Raw genomic sequence first — 20,178 nt, 5'->3', positions numbered from 1 at the left:
AGAGGTCTAGAACGGGTAGATGTGAATCGGTTATTTACTCTTTCGGATAGTAGAAAGACTAGGGGGCACTCCATGAAGTTAGCATGGGGCACATTTAAAACTAATCGGAGAAAGTTCTTTTTCACTCAACGCACAATTAAACTCTGGAATTTGTTGCCAGAAAATGTGGTTAGTGCAGTTAGTATAGCTGTGTTTAAAAAAGGATTGGATAAGTTCTTGGAGGAGAAGTCCATTACCTGCTATTAAGTACACTTAGAGAATAGCCACTGCCATTAGCAATGGTAAAATGGAATAGACTTAGTTTTTGGGTACTTGCCAGGTTCTTATGGCCTGGATTGGCCACTGTTGGAAACAGGATGCTGGGCTTGATGGACCCTTGGTCTGACCCAGTATGGCATTTTCTTATGTTCTTATGTTCTTACCATAAGAAGCTTGCTGGGCAGACTGGATGGACCAATTGGTCCATTTCTACCCTCCTTACTGTGTGACTATGTATATTGTCACATTCAGAGCATTTATATGGTCTCTGTTTCACATGGCTCATTTCATGATGTTGATTGGAGCAGTTTCTCTAAATTAGTTTATTTTGCAATGACCTGGACAGGAATCAACCTAATTCATAGCTAGATTAGGTTAGAAATGATCTGTATCTCAAATTTACGAATAATACCCTTGTTAGTACTAGCATTGTGCCAAAGAGAGCCTCCTTCTGAAGGTCATCATGTGTAATTTTCACAGGTAACATATCAGGGAGTGTTTGGAAATTGCTCTGAAGCAGACTAGTATGGATTCTTTTGTGCTTCCTTAGAGCAGATATAGGTCTGCAACATTTACCAAAATCAGAACATTTAAACAATTTCACAATGGTTATGGACTCTTTTGTATTTATTAAGGCTAAATATTTGAGTGAAACACATACCACAGTCAAAACACTTGTATGGCCGGTTTTGTGGTATTTAAGATGGGATATTTGACTGAAGCATCTCATTCAGAAAATTTAATGGTTTCTCACGTGTATGAACTCTGTTGTGGCTTTCAAGATTAGATTGCCGAGTGAAGCATTTATCACATTCAGAACATTTAAATGGTTTCTCACCAGCATGGAAGGTTTTGTGATTTTTAAGAGTGACAATTTGAGTGAAACATTAATAACATTCAGAACATTTAAATAGTTTCTCACCAGCATGGACGGTTTCATGGTCGTTAAGATGGTATATTTGAGTGAAACATTTATTACATTCAGAACATTTAAATCGTTTCTCACCTGTATGGACGGTTTTGTGGTTTTTAAGAGTGGACATTTGAGTGAAACATTTATCACATTCAGAACATTTAAATCGTTTCTCACCTGTATGGATGTTTTTGTGGTTTTTAAGAGTGGACATGTTAGCGAAACATTTATCACATTCAGAACATTTAAATGGTTTCTCACCAGTATGGACATTTTTGTGGTTTTTAAGAGTGGACATGTGAGTGAAACATTTATCACATTCACAACATTTAAATCGTTTCTCACCTGTATGGATGTTTTTGTGGTTTTTAAGATTGGACAGTTTAGTGAAACATTTATCACAATCAGAACATTTAAATGGTTTCTCACCTGTATGAACTCTGATGTGGCTTTTAAGATTAGATTGACTGGTGAAGCATTTATCACATTCAGAACATTTAAATCGTTTCTCACCTGTATGGATATTTTTGTGGTTTTTAAGCGTGGACATGTGAGTGAAATATTTATCACATTCAGAACATTTAAATGGTTTCTCACCTGTGTGAATATTTGTGTGTTTTCCTAAACTAAATTTCTGACATAAATCTTTATCACATTCAGACCATATAAATGACTTCTTGCCCTTGTGACTTCTCTGATGAATTTCAAGCCAGGATCTGTATCTGAAACTTTTTTCACATTGAGAACACTTAAAAGGTTGGTCTTGTCTGTGAATTTTTTTCTGTTGTCTCAGGTTTGATTTCTCAGTAAACCTCTCCTCAATTTCAGGGCACTGAAATGGTCTTTCTCCAGAGTGAATTCTTACATGTCCTTCCATCTCAGCTTGGAAGAAAAAGCATTGTTCACTCTGAGTGCATTTTAATGGGTTATTTTTTAGGTGATATTTTGTATGTGTTGTAAGTTTTGTATTCATAGGGGTCCTTATCTCTTCTTCAGAACCTGAAAATGTTGTTTTTTCCTTTCTGTGATATTGTTGGATAGATGGGTGACTTGTCCTCTCAGGGAACTTGTTACCACATTCAATAATTTCTTGCTGTTCAACAGATTGTGAGTTTGCGGTGAAGTTTGCTGAAGTGTCAGCACTTTGAAATGGAGTCTCTCCTTCACTGAGTCTCTGAGTTTCCTCATGATTTGGGCAGAGGATGAAATTTCTCCCTCGTTCAGAACATGCGTTTGGTCTCTCTCCTTTCTGGACTACTTCTTTCCCCCTGGGTGATGTTATTCTACTGATTCCTCCTGCATATTCAGCTGAAGGTCCTAGGCTGTCTCTGGAGGGGTCTCTTTCTTCCCATTCCTCCGTCTGCTGCCCATCACACATTCTCTGCCTCTCACCATTATTCCTGAATCCATCTTCTGGTGGATAAAAGTGAGAGTATGATTACCAAATTTACAAACATGGAGGGAGATGTATATAGGGAGATAGCTCCATCTAATCACTGAACGGCATTAGGGTGGCTATGGATCCCTATCATATACAGTACAGCCTGGTGCTGCTTGTAGACAGGTACAGGTGGGCAAAAGCACAAGAACAGAGGGGAACAGACCACGTCTGACCTCATCCTGCTGGTTCTGTGCCTCTCATCCTCACCTCCAGTCTCTGCACTGATTCCCTTCCCTCTGATTGCAGTCACTCACCAAAAACTCTGCCACGCCCTGCTGGAGCCCTGGGATTCATTCAGGACCCTGGTCCCTGAACCTCAATCCTGTCAGCTTAAAGTAACTGAATTCTAATGACTCAGTAATGAATATTTAACTGAGAGTCAGCATTAAAATTCACTTTCTATGTGAGTATGCAGGAGTAAGAAAAGGGAAGTGATTATTCCCTTGTACAGGTCCTTGGTGAGGCCTCACCTGGAGTACTGTGTTCAGTTCTGGAGACCGTATCTACAAAGAGACAAGGACAAGATGGAAGCGGTACAGAGAAGGGCGACCAGGAAGGTGGAGGGTCTTCATCGGATGACATACGAGGAGAGATTGAAGAATCTAAATATGTACTCCCTGGAGGAAAGGAGGAGCAGGGGTGATATGATTCAGACTTTCAGATACTTGAAAAACTTTAATGATCCAAAGACAGCGACAAACCTTTTCCGTCGGAAAAAAATCAGCAGAACCAGAGGTCACGAGCTGAGGCTCCAGGGAGGAAGACTAAGAACCAATGTCAGGAAGTATTTCTTCACGGAAAGAGTGGTGGATGCCTGGAATGCCCTTCCGGAGGAAGTGGTGAAGTCCAAAACTGTGAAGGACTTCAAAGGGGCGTGGGATAAACACTGTGGATCCATCAGGTCTAGAGGAAGTGTATAAAAAGGAGGCAGCAAAACACTGCACGGAGCGGCAGTAGCCACAGAGGCATTCACGGAGCGGGATGCCAGTGACCAGTGGTTGGTGTTCCACCTTCACAGAGCGGAAGGATGGAGGCCTGCCATCTCCAAAAAATAAAAAAATAATAACAGGGGTGGGTAAGAGTATGGGGTAAGGGTGTGGCCTGCTTGTTACAGCGGTTGCTACCCCTAATTGAGCTGGACGTTCACTTGGATGCAGATACGGCGCTGCTCTCTAAATTGGTGGTGGGGTGGAGGGGAATTAGGGCTGGAGGGTACTGGAAGCCAATAGTAACAGGTGGGAGAGAAAAAAAAGGGGAAAAAAATGGATAAAGTGCATAGCTTGCTGGGCAGACTAGATGGGCCGTTTGGTCTTCTTCTGCCGTCATTTCTATATATATTCTATAAGTTTGAAATTCTCATAAGCCAAAGACTGAGTGTCAATTCCCATAGAATGACCAAACTAAAAAGGTGAATAAAGATTCAATCACAAATCTTACACAATTTACTGCAGTGTTTAACGACCATCACAATAGGCTCTACCAGTCAATAGATCTTCACCTGCCTTATATTTAATCAGTGGTCGCAGTGACAATGCTAACTTTCTATATTTTGATCTTAAAATGCAAATAAGACACATCTGCTTGTCTCTTTTCTTCTTAAATATCACAAAAAAATCCAGACACAGGCTGTGTTTCGAAGCGGATTCTGCATCGGGGGAAATCACACAGGAAATCTCATAAGTGGTGATCCACGTCCTCATTCCTCCTTACATTCAGATACATTGGCTCTGCTGGCATTTTAAACTCTCGGTGCCAATTTTTAACTTATTGCAAATAGAGGAAGTTACAAAGAGACTCTGCTTAAATATAAGGCAGATGAAAGTCTATTGCCTGGCAGAGCCTATTGTGATGGTCGTAAAAACTGCAATAATTTGTGTAGGATTTGTGATTGAATCTTTATTCCCCTTTTTACTTAGGTCAGTGAGAAATACTCCACAGCACACAGGAAGAAAGATAGAAATGATGGCAGAAAAGGACCAAATGATCCACCCCGTCTGCCCAGCAAGCTTACGCCAGTATCTGCCGCACTGTGCAGGTTACCCCCATGCTTATCAGGTTCCCAGACTGTAAAGGGCAGGGCCCTCGGATGCTGTTTGAATCGAATTTCCTTTAACCAGTGCCGCTGAAGCAGAGAGCAAGGATGGAGCTGCATTAACAGCGTCAAGGCTTAATTGTTAAGGGTAGCAACTGCCGCACCAGCAAGTTACCCCCAGTTACCCCCATGCACTCTTTTCCTCACTTCCATCCTCGAGCCTTTAGGGACCCACAGTGCTTATCCCTTGTCCCTCTGAAATCTTTCACTGTTTCTGTCTTCACCGCCTCCTCCGGAAGGGCATTCCAGGCCTCCACCACCCTCTCCGTGAAGAAATATTTCCTGACGTTGGCTCTGAGTCGTCCTCCCTGGAGTTTCACTACGTGACCCCTAGTTCTATTGATTTCTTTCCAAAGTGAAAGATTTGTCGTTGATTGTGCATCATTAAAACCTTTCAGGTATCTGAAGCTCCGTATCCTATCATCCCTGCTCCTCCTCTCCTCCAGGTTTATACATATTTAGGTCCCTCAGCCTCTCCTCATAGGACTTCTTATATAGATCATCCACCTTTTTGGTCGCCCTTCTCTGGACCGCCTCCATCCTGTCTCTGTCCCTTCGGAGACACGGTCTCCAGAACTGAGCCCAGTACTCCAGGTAAGGTCTCACCACGGCCCAGTACAAGGGGACCGTCACCTTCTTTTTCTTACTGGTTATTCCTCTCTCTGTGCAGCCCAGCATCCCTCTGGCTTTAGCTATCGCCCTGTCACATTGCTTTTCCACCTTCAGATAAGAAAATTGGTTCTTACCTGCTAATTTTCGTTCCTGTAGTACCAGGGATCAGTCCAGACCATGGGTTTTGCCTCCCTTCCAGCAGGTGGAGACAGAGAAAAACTTGAAAGGTCCCCTCACTTAACCTGGTGTGCCTCCTGCATCCCTTCAGTATATAAAGTCTCAAAGCAGAAAAAGATTAGCAATGAATCAAGCAAGAGCAGAACTTTAAGAATGAACATACAAACATGTAACCGTAGCTTTCTTGCTGGAATAACATAACCTGAATATGTGCACGCGGACTTTACAGATCCCCCTGTTACCCACTCCTAGTCTTTGGGCGGCCATCTGGACTGATCCATGGTACTACAGGAACAAACATTAGCAGGTAAGAACCAATTTTCCTTTCCCTGTTCGTACCCGAATCAGTCCAGACCGTGGGATGTACCAAAGCTTCCCTAAACCGGGTGTGACCTCGCGAGTCTCGCTCGCAATACGCCACTGCCAAAATCTCCGGGCGCCTGAACATCCAAGCGGTAGTGGCGAGCAAATGTATGGAGCGTCTTCCAGCATCAACACACAGCCCAGAATTAAAAGGGGTGTGTATTTTTTATGTTGTTATTTTTATCACCTCACAGTTAGTGTTAGATAAAATATACAGTGAAAGTACTATACATGTAAGTTAATCTATTACAAGTATAAATGGACAAGATTCATGACATTTATCAAGTAATCTTTATCTTTGAAACTATGTAACCGAAACCTTTCTGGCACTTTGATAGAAATTATTACACATCTTTGATATTGCTTTACGTGCCTATCTGTGAACCGTTGTGATGGTATATAACTTAACGACGGTATAGAAAAGACGTTAAATAAATAAATAAATAAGTAGCGGCTCTGCAGATCTCCTTAGCGATACCAACTGGCATTCGGCCCACGAAGCTTCTTGACAGCGAATAGAATGGGCCTTCAGGCCCTCAGGAACCGGTCGTCATTTACAAATGTATGCAGACGAAATGGCTTCTCTCAACCATCGTCGTCTTAAGACGCCTTGTGACCCTTCCTGGGACTGTTCCATAGGACAAACAAATGATCTGAGAGTCTGAAAGAAATTGTGACTTCCAAGTAACTTAACAAGAAACGCCGAACTTCAAGCCGACGAAGCTCTCATGCATGTTACACATCGTTCGACAAATGAGGAAAAGCAGGAAGCTCAACAGATTGGCTTAAATGAAAAGATGAGACCACTTTGGGCAAAAAGGACGGAACCATTCGGAGAGAAACTCCCGATTCAGAGATTCTCAAAATGGGCTCCCTACAGGAGAAAGCCTGCAACTCAGAAATCCGGCAAGCTGAGCATATAGCCACCAAAAACGCCCTTTTCAAGGTGAGGTCCTTCAACGTCACCGACCTAATGGGTTCAAACAGCGGATCACACAATGCGCAAAGAACCAAATTAAGACTCCACGACGGACATACCGGATGGACAGGGGGGCTTCAAATGCCTTACTCCTCTGAGGAAACGTACCACATCTGGATGTGGTACGTTTCCTCAGCTACCAAGCAGAGTGCCTAAGGCCGCCACCTGTACACGGAGGGAATTAAAAGACAAGCCCTTGGCTAAATCATATTGCAAAAAGCTTAACGTCTGAGCAATTGTAGCAATCTCTCGCTCACGACGCCATGTCTCAAAAACCCTTCATACTCTAATGTATGAGAGACAGGGAGATGTTTTCCTGGCTTGTAGCAGTGTAGTGACCACCTCCTCAGAATACCCCTTCTTCCTCAATCTCCGCCTTTCAAAAGCCAAGCCGCTAGACAAAAGCGAGCTGCCTGGTTGAAATATATAGGCCCTTGATGGAGAAGACGTGGAAGATGCCCGAGTCGTAGAGGGCCATACACGGCCAGATTGATGAGATCCGCGAACCACGGATGTTGAGGCCACTCGGGAACCATGAGGATTACCCTCCCTGGGTGGATCTCTATTCTGCGAAGCACCTTGCTCACCAGAGGCCAAGGAGGGAACATGTACAGGGGAACTGAGGTTGGCCAGGGAACTACTAGCGCATCAACCCCCTCTGCGCCGTGATCTCTCCTGCAACTGAAGAAGCGAGGAGCCTTGGCAATGTCTCGCATTGCCATCAAGTCCACGTAGGGAGTCCCACATCTGCGAGAAATGAGATCCATTGCTCCTCTGACTCAGGAAGTCCGCTTGTATGTTCTCCTTCCCAGCGATGTGAGAAGCTGCTAGCATCGCAAGATTTTGCTCCGCCCAAGCCATGAGTAGCTCCACCTTGTCGGCTACAGCTTGACTTCTGGTACTTCCTTGACGGTTGATATAGGCCACCGTCGTCGCATTGTTGGACAGGACGAGAACCGCCTGATGGCTTAATCGGGGGAGAATGTGTTGCAAGGCCAAGTGAACTGCTCTGGTCTCCAGGCGATTGATCAACCATCCGGACTCCTCTGGGGACCAGCTGCCCTGTACTGACAGATCCTGGCAAACAGCTCCCCAACTGGAGAGACTTGCATCCGTGGTCACCACTATCCAGTTCGGAACTTCCTGATCCACCCCTCGAGACAGGGTGTGTGGGCAAAGCCACCACCCAAGACTGGACCTGGCATGATCAGTGAGTGGGAGAGGGAAATTCTCCAATTTGGGATCCCACTGGGAAAGCAATGCACGTTGTAACAGTCTCATACGAGCAAAGGCCCAGGGAACCACCTCCAGAGTAGATGCCATCGAGCCGAGAACTTGAAGGTAGTCCCAAGCCTGGGGCAACAGGAGTGCCAACAAGCGACAAACTTGCCCCATCAATTTGTTCATTTAGTCCGTCGGGAGAAAAACTTTCCCGACCGAGGAGTCGAACCGGGCTCCCAGAAATTCCAATGTCTGAGAGGGGACAAGATTGCTCTTGGCCTGATTGATTGCCCAGCCTAGGGACTCCAAGAGAGTGGTCACCTTATGGATCACTTCCACACAGCATTCCCTGGACTTCACCCTGATGAGCCAATCATCAGGTAGGGATGGATGAGGAGGCTTTGTCTCCGGAGGGACGCCACCACAACCACCATGACCTTGGGGAACATACGGGGTGCGGTCGCGAGACCAAAGGGCAGAGTGCAGAATTGGTAATGCATTCCCAGGACCATGAAGTGAAGGAACTTTTGATGATCCTCGAGGATGGGAATGTGCAAGTATGCCTCCGTCAGATCTAGAGAGGCCAGGAATTTTCCGTTGCGCACTGCCGCGATGACTGAACGCAGAGTCTCCATGCGAAAGTGCGGCACCTTGAGAGACTTGTTTACCTTCTTGAGGTCCAAAATTGGCCGGAAGGATCCCTCCTTCTTTGGAACTACAAAGTAAATGGAGTATCTTCCCATCCTCCACCGTTCTGGAGAGACCGGCTTTACCGCTCCCAGAGCCAGGAGACATTCGAGAGTCTGACGCACGATCTGCCATTTGACTTGTGGACCGCATGGAGATATTAAGTAGAAATCTCGGAGAGGCCAAAGCGTAGCCTCGTTCCTTTATGCTTAGCATCCACCAATTGGAAGAAATGCTGGCCCATGCCTCGTAAAACCGGGACAGGCGACCCCCGACCTGAGGGATTGAGGGATGGGCCGGCCCCATCTCATTGTGGAGTCCTGGAGGCGAGAGAGGAGGAAGGACCTCCCTCCCGGGAGGTTCTGCAATCCCGAAAGGACGAGGACCAGGCTTGGCTCCTGGCCAACGGATATCGCTGTCCGGCCGCTTGCTGCCTGTTCTGCTGAAACCTCCGCTGCCCTCGAAAACAAAAGTGGGAGGATGGAAACCCTCTGGAGGGTTTCGGTCTGTCCTCTGGCAACTTGTGACCTTTGTTCTCCCCCAGGGACTTTATCAACTGCTCCAAATCATCTCAGAATAAAAAAACACCTTTAAATGGAATAGCCCCAAGCTGAGCCTTGGAGGAAACATCCGCTGACCAGCTGCGGAGCCACAGGAGCCGCCTCACCGACACTGCCGACGACACGGTGTGAGAGGAGGTGCGGAGCAGGTCATACAGTGCATCCGCTCCATAAGCCACCGCAGCCTCCAACTGGTGCACCTGCTCAGACTCTCCCGGAGGAAGATCTCTAGACGTCAGCAATTGCTGAACCCAGCGCAGGCTCGCCCGCAGCATATAACTGCTACACACCGCCGCCCAGATACCCAGGGCAGACACCTCAAAAATGCGCTTAAGCAGGACCTCCAGCTTGCGGTCCTGAAGGTCTTGAGAGCCGCCGAGCCTGCGACTGGGACAGTGGTCCGCTTGACAACAGCCGAAACCGAAGCGTCCACTTTAGGGGACCGCAGGAGCTCCAGAAACTCATCCAATAACGGATAAAGCTTATCCATGGCTCGACCAACCCGCAAACCAGCATCTGGAGCATCCCACTCCCTGGTCATCAGCTGCTGAAGCACGGGATGGAAAGGAAATGCCTGGGTCGGCGTTCGCAATCCCACCAGGACTGGATCCACCATGTCCTGCGGCGGAGACTGCGGGGGAAGATCCACTCTGCACTCAGATAGAACTGCAGAAATGAGAGGCTCCAATTCCTCTCTGTGGAACAGACGGAGCACATTAGGGTCATCTCCATCCAAGGGGTTCTGCTTCCTCTCTTCATCATCCAAGGGAAGGAGAGGCCACTGCATCTGCAGCCGCACTGCCCGGAACCACCGGAGCGGCTGAACCTCCCCGAAGCCACAGCGTCTTTTACAACATCGTGACCCGTAGAGACGCGGACACATCCGTGCGCTTGGCTACCTCGGGGGATGGTCCCTGCGCAGGTCTCAGTGGCAAAGCAGCCAAAAATGCTTTATGCATAAGGAGGACAAAATCTAAAGAACAGGAATCCGAATCCACGTCCTGTCCCCCTGGTCCTGATCTAAAGTATCCTCAGCACTGGCAGGGACCGGCGACAGCGCTGGGGGAAGCTCCCCCGCCCCCACAGCCCTTGCCTGAGCTGCAGCAAAGGTGTTTAAGATGGCTGCCGACCCGGCACTGAGGGGAAACGGAGCAGCCAGAAGCTCCCGCGGAGCAGAGCGTTTCTGCGCCCCTCGAGGCTTGGCTACTGCTGCAGACCCTGAAAGAGAGCTGCCTCCCCCTCCAGGTAGGCAGCGGGAGCAAGCACCGGCCCTAGAAAGCCGCGTGGACGATTCTCCACACGCCACACACCAAGATGGCCGCGGCATCGTGGGGCAGAAAAACGGCCCAAAACACGCGAAACCCGAGGCGGAATTCGTCAAAAGCGCGACGATTCAGATGGGGAGGGGTCCTGGATTGCAGCAGAGCAGAAAAGAAAAAAAAGTATGAAAAATTTTGATTTTTTTTTTTTTCCAAAACTCGCAGAATCAGCCCGGGGTAAGAGAGGGACTGGACCCCCAGTAATCTCTTCCCAGCACTTTACCTGGCTGGAGCCCTGTGGGGTTACCGACCCCAGCTCCAATAACCCCGCAGGATTGGGAAAACTCTCCCCTGCAGAAGAGCTTCTCCCTTTTTTTTTGTTAAACTTGCTTGATTCACAACTTATAGCTAAGTTCACTCTTAGTTCATTTTAAGGGATAACCTAACCCCAGAAACAGGGCGAGACTGCAGGGTTTGCACCACCTCCATCTGCTGGAGACAGAGAATTACTGAAGGGATGCAGGAGGCACACCAGGTTAAGTGAGGACGCCTTTCAAGTTTTTCTCTGTCTCCACCTGCTGGCAGGGAGGCATAACCCATGGTCTGGACTGATCCGGGTACGTACAGGGAACACCAGATACTTTCACCCCAAGATCCCTTTCTTGGTCCATGCACAACAGGTTTTCACCCCCATCACATCTTTTGGATTTCCACACTCCAGATTCATGGCTCTGCACTTCTTGGTATTGAATCTCAACTGCAGTATCTTCAACCACCATTCAAGCTTCCTTAAGAGCATAAGAACATAAGAAATTGCCAAGCTGGGTCAGACCAAAGGTCCATCAAGCCCAGCATCCTGTTTCCAATAGAGGCCAAACCAGGCCACAAGAACCTGGCAATTACCCAAACACTAAGAAGAACCCATGCTACTGACACAATGAATAGCAGTGGCTATTCCCTAAGTAAACTTGATTAATAGCAGTTAATGGACTTCTCCAAGAACATATCCAAACCTTTTTTGAACCCAACTACATTAATTGCATTAGCCATATCCTCTGGCAACAAATTCCAGAGCTTAATTGTGCATTGAGTGAAAAAGAATTTTCTCCGATTAGTCTTAAATGTGCCTCTTGCTAACTTCATAGACTTAGTTTTTGGGTACTTGCCAGGTTCTTATGGCCTGGATTGGCCACTGTTGGAAACAGGATGCTGGGCTTAATGGACCCTTGGTCTGACCCAGTATGGCATTTTCTTATGTTCTTATGTTCATGGAATGCCCCCTAGTCCTTCCATTATTCGAAAGTGTAAATAACCGATTCACATCTACTCATTCAAGAACTCTCATGATCTTAAACACCTCTATCATATCCCCCCTCAGCCATCTCTTCTCCAAGCTGAACAGTCCTAACCTCTTCAGCCTTTCCTCATAGGGGATCTGTCCCATCCCCTTTATCATTTTGGTTGCCCTTCTCTGTACCTTCTCCATCGCAACTATATCTTTTTTGAGATGCGGCAACCAGAATTGCACACAGTATTCAAGGTGTGGTCTCACCATGGAGCGATACAGAGGCATTATGACATTTTTCATTTTATTAACCATTCCCTTTCTAATAATTCCCAACATTCTATTTGCTTTTTTGACTGCCGCAGCACACTGAGCCGATGATTTCAATGTGTTATCCACTATGATGCCTAGATCTCTTTCCTGGGTTGTAGCTCCTAATATGGAACCTAATATCATGTAACTACTGCAAGGGTTATTTTTCACTATATGCATCACCCTGCACTCGTCCACATTAAATTTCATCTGCCATTTGGATGCCCAATCTTCCAGTCTCACAAGGTCCTCCTGTAATGTATCACAATCCATTTGTGATTTACCTACTCTGAATAATTTTGTATCATCCGCAGATTTGATAACCTCACTCGTCGTATTCCTTTCCAGATCATTTATAAATATATTGAAAAGCACCGGTCCAAGTACAGACCCCTGAGGCACTCCACTGTTTACCCTTTTCCACTGAGAAAATCGACCACTTAATCCTACTCTCTGTTTCCTGTCCTTTAACCAGTTTGTAATCCACGAAAGGATATCACCTCCTATCCCATGACTTTTTAGTTTTCCTAGAAGCCTCTCATGAGGGACTTTGTCAAACGCCTTCTGAAAATCCAAATACACTACATCTACTGGTTCACCTTTATCCACATGTTTATTAACCCCTTAAATCCCGTCTCTTTCTCTCCACTCCTTTTGGCGTGTCCACTCTGTTGCAGATCTTAGTATCATCCGCAAACAGACTGTTGCATTCGTGCCTGTTTCTGGCCTTGCCCCACCCTCTCTACCTTTGAGGCTACTCCCTTTGGGTCTGACGGACAGATGCTGCCGCGGCTTCTCTTCACCTCTCTGCCCCGGAATCCCCGGGTTGGCGTGACGCTTCGGATCCGCCATGTTCCTGATGATGTAAGGGCGCGCGCACGCTCCAGACTTTGTACCTGCAAAGGCGCGAACCTCGGGGGCGTCCCCCCGTAATGACGCCATCCGCTTCCAACATAAAAGGTCTTTGTTTGCTACTACTAAACGAGTTAGCAAGGAACTCCAATGGGACTTGCTTCGGCAGTCCATGCTACTTGCACCCTCTACAAACTTACCTAGGGGTAAGTTTGTAGAGGGGGCCCCCAAGGAGCAGGGCTCCTTGGGGGCCCCGCTCTCTCTCTCCTTGAATTCAGTTACAGGACGGGATCCGGTACTCGCTCCTCGAGGCCTATGTCCCTGAAGACTCAGAAGACTCCTATTGCCTGGAAGCGATCGCAGACCTGAACACTGTGAGTTCTATTTCAGATAGGAACCGGTACTCGCTCCACGAGGGCCTACGCTCCTAATCCCAAAGATTCCTTTCTGTCTAAGACGTTATCGCAGGTACGGAGATCGTGAGTAATTGCCGAATACAGATAGGAACCGGTACTCGCTCCACGAGGGCCTATGTTCCTAAACGCTCCTAAACCCTCTTCTATTCCAGAAGCCATCTCATACACAGTTAATCTAAGTTTATTTCAGACTGCTTACAGGAACCAGTATTCGCCTGCGGCTCCTGCTCCTGAATACGGAAGACTCTCTGTTGCATAGAGGACATTATCTATATCTACAATTGTGAGTGGATCATCTACTACTGGTTATATATATCCAGCATACCCTGTCTACTCACTAGCTAGAGTCTCTATCTACAGCTCAGCAACGCAGAGATAACCATTCCTGTATCTGTGGGACCTTAGCCCTGCCAGGCACATCAGCTCACTACTGCCACCTCTGGTGGTTTTACTTCCAGTCTAATAAAAGAACTATCTGTGTCTGTCTCCATACTCCAGCCTAGCCGGTGGTCCCTCTCAGGATCTCCTCCTGGGGGCGCTGTCATCTGCCATTGGCCCAGAGATTCACCATTTCCATTTCCTTACACTACAGAGTGGTATCATATCAATAGCCATTCTGTGGGAGCCAACCCACATCCGATCACTAACTCCGCCTACAGAGTATCATAAACTGCTAGCCCCTCCCCCTGGGGGAAGCAGCACTGAACACAGACAGACCTCACCTTCTCTCCCTTCCACCAGGTCACTCACAAAGGTACTGAACAGAATCTGTCCCACAACCCATCCCTGGGGCAGGCCCCGTAACACCGCTCTCTCTTCAGAGCAGCTTCCATTTACCATCACCCACTGTCTCCTGTCCCTCAGCCGGTTTGTAATCCACGTCACCACCTTGGCGCTCACTCCCAAGCTTCTCATTTTGTTCCCGAGTCTCCTATGCGGGAGCGCATCAAAAGCTTTAAAGTGTTGTGTTAGGAAGGAATATTTTGCTCACCGCTCTTGGTCTCCGTCTCCTCCCCGCCCATTCTCAGGATCTCTGCTGTAGGGTCAGGACTGGGACCTCGGCTGCCTGTTAGAGAATGAGATTGTGCCTTCAGCTTTTAAACAGTCTGGGATATTGACCTAAGAAAGGCAAAACTTGAATTGCCAATCGGGTTTTTCAGCATTAAGTGCACTTACGTGGGTAAATGGCTTTAGAAAATTGCTAGGAAGGTCTGTTACATTTGCACGCGTAACTCCTTTCATAATTCTCCTGCTGGGTCCCACAATCCCACGAGGATGGAAACCGTTTGCTGTGCAATCCCCCCTCCCTCCCTCCTGCTGCTCCCCCTGCCTTCCTCCCTCTTACTGTTCCCAGTGGGGGTTTCCTGCTGCCACTGTGAGCCCTCCACACAAGAAAGGTCAGAGGTCAGGGACATGATTTAACGCCTCCTCCTCGCTGTGCCTGGCCCAGAGGAGGCCTCCTGTCTCAGCAATGTTTGGATTGGCCCAGCAGTACCTTTAATCCAAGCTCCATCGCCTGCTTCATGCAGCTCCTCACAGGCGCCTGGGATGCTCAGGTTCCCTCTGTCCTCAGATCTCGGGGGCTCAGTCCCACGTCCTTTTTGCTTAAATCGGATTAAAATGTCAGGGGTGACACTGGGGGAGCCTGTTATGGGAAAAGATGGTTACAATATGTAGAAATGTTACCCCAGAGCCTGTATTATCAGTGCAAGTGAGCTCAGGATTATGCTGTGTCCATAAACACTGCCACCAGTGCAGCACTAAGAAGGAGGGTGCTGCTGTGCTGATCATCATCAGAAATCCATTCTAACAGTATCCTGATCATTTTAACACCGAGGTGGGCGACTTCATTCCTCAGGATCTACAAAATAATCTGGTGTGGTTACTGCTATTGCAAAAACATGCTGAACATTTCTACCTCAGAGTATTTTTGTTAAACCAGATGTTTTTTTTTATCCAGTGCCACATTTCAGAAATCTGATTCTCTCTGGCTCCTCCGCTTCATTATAATTATATGAGGCAGGGCGGGAGATGTCACTAGAAGGCACCAAAGCCAAGGAATTCTTAGACAGGAGGGCGAGGGAAGGTGGAAAGGAGACTCCTGGAGAAGAGGACAGGATATGAAGATGACGGAGGAATGTGCAGAGGAAATGTGAGAGAATATTTCTTTACTGACAGGGGGGTGGATGCCTGGAGTCCCCTCCTGACAGAGGCAGCAGCAGCATCCAACCAATCAGCAAATTTACACAGATTTAGGACGGACACAGAGGGCGGTGGTAAAGGCAGGTGGGGAGCAACGGGTACAAGAAACGAGGGAGGGGCTTGTGTGTTAGCTCAGTCGTATGGAAATTCAGAGGGAAGAGGAGGGGAGAATACAAGACGAGGGCAGGGAGTGGTACTTGCCTGTTACAGGAGGGTGAATCCCTTCAGTCACCTCTGATTCAGGAGGATCCAGGAAGGGCAGATCTTCCTCTTGTTTAACGCTCAGTGAGAACACAGACGTTACAATCGGAAGGCCTGGGATGAGAAAACAAACGAGGATTCACCCAGGCCCTGCTAATATTATATTAGGAAATGGATTGGAAGTCTCCAAATGTTTGATGTTAATGCCCCATCTCCTGTGATCTGAAAATGCAGAGCCCTTTAAATCCAGAACATTTACTTACTGATGCTGGGGTCCTTCATGGTTTCTTTCCCCTCCAGCTCCCAGTGCTGAGGGAAATATTTCTCATCTTCCTTCTTAATCTTGAATACAACATCAGGATTAATAATTGAATAACCTGCCAGTAAAATAGGAAAATTACTTGTGCAGGCCTTGGAGCTTTTATCTGTTCACTGTTCTGATGCAGAGGTGTGTGTGTGTCTGTGTGTATCTGTGTGTGTGTGTGTGTCTGTGTTTCTGTGTGTGTGTGTCTGTGTGTCTCTGTGTGTCTGTGTGTGTGTGTGTCTGTGTGTGTGTCCGTTTCTGTGTGTGTGTGTCTGTGTGTGTGTGTGCCTGTGCGCATCTTTGGGTATTTGTGTGACGGAGCTTGGTGAGATGAGACCCTTGCAGGCTAGCACGTGATTAAGGTTAAACCTTGGAGGGTTTCTGGTGCAGTCATTTCTTTTTTTTTAAATTTATATCTTTATTGATTTTTTGTTTGAACAAACAAGAAATTTTCAATGTTCCACATGTTCACCCAGGTTACAAAAGGAAAATATTACACTTTTCTTTCACCCATGTGAAAAATACAAGAAACAGATTTAAATGTTACCTGGATTGTGTACATTGAATTAATATAATAAAAGAAATACTGGGAGATCAAGGGTGATTATAGCAGTACAATTTAAAGAAAAAATTCTACAAAGAAAATCACTGATTTAACTGTGAGTTACGCCAACTAAATACTCTTACTTCCAACTACTTTAGGATTTCCTAGGATTGCGCAGAAAAATCTAAATGTTTCCGTAATTGTTCAGAGTCTGCAAATATAAACTTTGCGTCACCACGAGAAATTAAACAGCGACAAGGAAAACGCAATAAAAAACGTTCCCCTCTTTCTACCACTTCTTTCCTCATTTCTAAGAATTTTTTTCGCTTAATTTGAGTTATCCTAGCTATGTCTGGGAATATACGTATTGGCTGGCCAAAGAATTTCACATTCTGAGATCTAAAGTACAATTTTAATACATTATCTCTTTCTATCCTAGAGGAGAACTGAACAATTAGTATCGCTCGTAAAGAAATGTCCATCTCAAATGACTTTTCTAAAAAATTTGTAATGTCCAAAATTTCTTCCTCTGGTATCTCTTGATTTTCTTCACGCTTCGATTTTCCCTTCTCCCGACCTCGTTGTTCTTGATAATATGTAGTTGCTATTACTGGAATATTTTCCGATGAAAACTTTAATATATTAACAAAATAACTTCTTAGCAAGTCCAAAGGTGTCTGTAGTTTCGTTTTCGGGAAGTTTAAGAAACGCAAATTTGCTCTCTTTGATATATTTTCCTGAAATTCCAACTTGGTCTGAATCATTTTCTCCGATCTTATAAGGTTCCCTTGTATTTTTTCTATCCCTTCTACTTTATGTTCCAATGTTACCACTCTTGTCTCAACCATACTCGTCTTTTCTTCTACTTTGATAGTTTTATAGCATTTATCGATTTTTGCATCACAATCAAGATATTTTTTATTTCCTCCAACGAAGAGGCTAATGTAGAAGTGGTATTGAGGAGAGGAATATTATTCATTGCAACTCCTACCTCCAAAAGTCCTTCGCTGCTAGACTTGAGTTCTCCTGGGCCTGGCTGTTGTTGGGCCTCTTTCCCACGCTCCCTGGAGCCCAGTTCCTCCGGGCTCACCGAGGAGAAGTCCCCATCTCCTCTCTGGGTAGCGTTCTCTAAGTCAGTTGTTCTCTTTGGCGGGTCTGGAGTCGTTGGATATCCCGGGCTTAGAGATGTCTCAAAAGTCAGGGGGCTGTGTTGCTGCTCCAACACAGCCCCAGCGACCGTAACATCCGGGTCCAAAGATGGCGTTTGCGCGAAAGCAGCTTCAATCCTCATCTGTCTCAAAGAATCAGGAGTAGAGGTATTTTCTCGAACCCGAGCCTTCCTCTTAGTGTGCGGCATTTTTACAAAGAAAAACGCCTGAAAATACCATCAATAGGAAAAAGTTTCTTAGGAGTTAGCTGGGAGGAAAATGACGAGGCGAGAGCTGCGATCTGCACACCCTCACGGTTCGGCGGCCATCTTGATGGTGGTGCAGTCATTTCTATTCCTGACCCTCCTAGCTAGAGGCATTGCAGGTGCCAGTGCTCTCTGCCAGCCTGTGCCCTCCTGGAGAAGGGCTGCCCAGCTTCATATCAGGAGTGGCTGAGAAGGAAAACCCCAGTGCTAGGATATAAAGTTAACTCTCTCTAGAGGTCAGTGAGAGGCAGAAAGGGGGGATTTGTGACCTGTGACATCGGGTTACCACCTGGAGGAGTTACATGTTGTGCAGTAGATTCACCTAGAGCATAGCTATTATTTCAAGTCCTTTTACAGAAGTTGCAGGTCTCAGAAAGGAATCAGAGAGGCAAATCCTCCCCCTGTCCAGCACAGAGCAGCATCTCGTGCCGGGCCTGCAGCAGAGGTGTCTCTCACTGGGCCCTGGGGACCACAGCAGCTCCTGTTGGACTTGGCATGAGATCAGAAGCCAGACTGTATATTATATGTGCCCAAGGGAGCTGGCACCTGGGATTATTCCATCCCTGATAAAGTGGCAGCAGCCATCCTGCAGTGTGTGTATGGGTGAGAGATGATAGAAAAGGCAGACTTACCCCGTGACATGAGGACGCCGTGAATCTCCTTGATGACCTTCTTGTACAGCTCCTTCTGCCATTCTCCCAGAATGTCCCACTCCACTTCCCAGAAATAAGCAGCGACGTCCCTGAATGTGACCGATGCCTGGAACAGCAAACAGGACACCCTCAGCCCCTCTCCCTCCAGCTTCATCTCTCTCACCTGTCTCTTTCTTTAATCTCATTTCTTTCCAGCTATCTCTCTCTGTTTTACTTCTTTTTTCCAACCCTTCCTGTCTCTTCTCCTCTCTCTCTTTGCTGTCTCTCAGCCCTTCCTCTTCTTATTATCTTTTGCTCTTCATCTCCTTCGCGCTGACCTTTTTCCCCGCACACCTCCCTCTCCCTGTCTCTTTGCTCACCCCATCTTGGCCTCTCTCCCGTGGCAACAGGAGAAAAGCAACAGAGCAACCACAAGCCAGGGCATGGAGGCGACCCAACCGGCCACAGAGCTAAAGCAGAGGCCTTCTCCCAGCGATGTGCAAGCTTCATGGAGCCGGATCAAGTACATTCAGCAGAACGTCTATCCTGCTGGATAACCAGCACAAATTAACTCGTCCGCTTACCTGCTTACTGAATATTGGCCTCAGTGTTTATTCTGTATGTGTGTGTGTGAGAGAGAGAGAGACTGCGTGTATGCACACAAGAGTCTGCGGAGACACAGAGACAATCTGCACCCTCCAACTGATCTCTGCTGATCTCGGGAGGAGGGAAGGCTGGAAGAGCAGCACAGGGAAAAGGTTTCCTTTAAATGCACAAGAGGACAGAGAAGGATTTCTTACCGGATCAGACACCAGGGCACACATTGCCCTCCTCTTTTCCCTCTCAGTCCTGCAGGGATTCAGGCTGTTTCTGCTCAGAGGAGGCAGGGCTGATTCCTGGGGGCTCAGATAAAGCCCCTGCTCTCCCCCTCTGCAGATCTGGGGCTTGCAGGGATTTCCGGTCCTGGGGAGACGGAAAGTTTCTGCTTTTACTCTGAGTCTTTCCTGTTCTTTGCAGCCCTGCGGACTCTACAGGAAGAGAGAGCAGCAGGGGCATGTGCAGAGCTCCCCGGCAGAGGCCATGCTGCTTCCCCAGTGCATGCTGGGAGTATCCCACCTCCTTAAGGAGGATCTGTAGAGATAGCAGTGCGCTGCAAAGTTTCCCAGACGGGAGTGAGTAACACGTCCGGGATCAGGTCTACTCCTGTTGCATCCATCTCTGAACTGTAAACTTTTTCTCCCTTCTATGCTAATGTTGACTGCATGGCCGACTTGATCAGTGGAATGAGTGTGGGAAATTATTTTAAGGAGGAAGTGAGCCTGCGGGAGAGTATTGTGCCACGACAGACAGGAATGAAGCAGAGAAAATGAATGATATTATCAGTGTAATTATTTAATATAAGGCCTATAAGGTCTGAGAATACATATGCCATTTTTCTTAGCCTGCTTGTAACA

The 20,178-nt window shown here is 46.9% G+C and overlaps 1 protein-coding gene across 3 annotated transcripts in view; it reads right to left on the bottom strand.

The window, feature by feature from the left end:
- LOC115080424 (gastrula zinc finger protein XlCGF28.1-like) overlaps positions 1-19,803 on the bottom strand; it is a 108,296-nt gene extending 88,493 nt beyond the window's left edge. Inside the window, exons 1-6 of one of the 3 annotated variants that reach the window (XM_029584575.1) lie at positions 19,525-19,803; positions 18,725-18,851; positions 16,094-16,207; positions 15,831-15,944; positions 14,923-15,072; positions 14,419-14,493 (exon numbers count right to left, since the gene is read on the bottom strand). In XM_029584575.1, coding sequence (XP_029440435.1) covers positions 14,419-14,493; positions 14,923-15,072; positions 15,831-15,944; positions 16,094-16,207; positions 18,725-18,851; positions 19,525-19,548 — 604 coding nt within the window. In that variant the 5' untranslated portion in view covers positions 19,549-19,803. Of the gene's footprint in view, positions 1-360; positions 2,585-14,418; positions 14,494-14,922; positions 15,791-15,830; positions 15,945-16,093; positions 16,208-18,724; positions 18,852-19,524 lie in introns of those variants that run through there. The other 2 variants (XM_029584578.1, XM_029584574.1) reach the window with 2 other exon arrangements.
- Positions 19,804-20,178: the final 375 nt, after the last annotated feature.

This window comes from Rhinatrema bivittatum, chromosome 19, assembly GCF_901001135.1.
Source record: "Rhinatrema bivittatum chromosome 19, aRhiBiv1.1, whole genome shotgun sequence".
Lineage (NCBI taxonomy): Eukaryota > Metazoa > Chordata > Amphibia > Gymnophiona > Rhinatrematidae > Rhinatrema > Rhinatrema bivittatum.
This window is presented reverse-complemented; position numbering and strand designations above follow the sequence as displayed.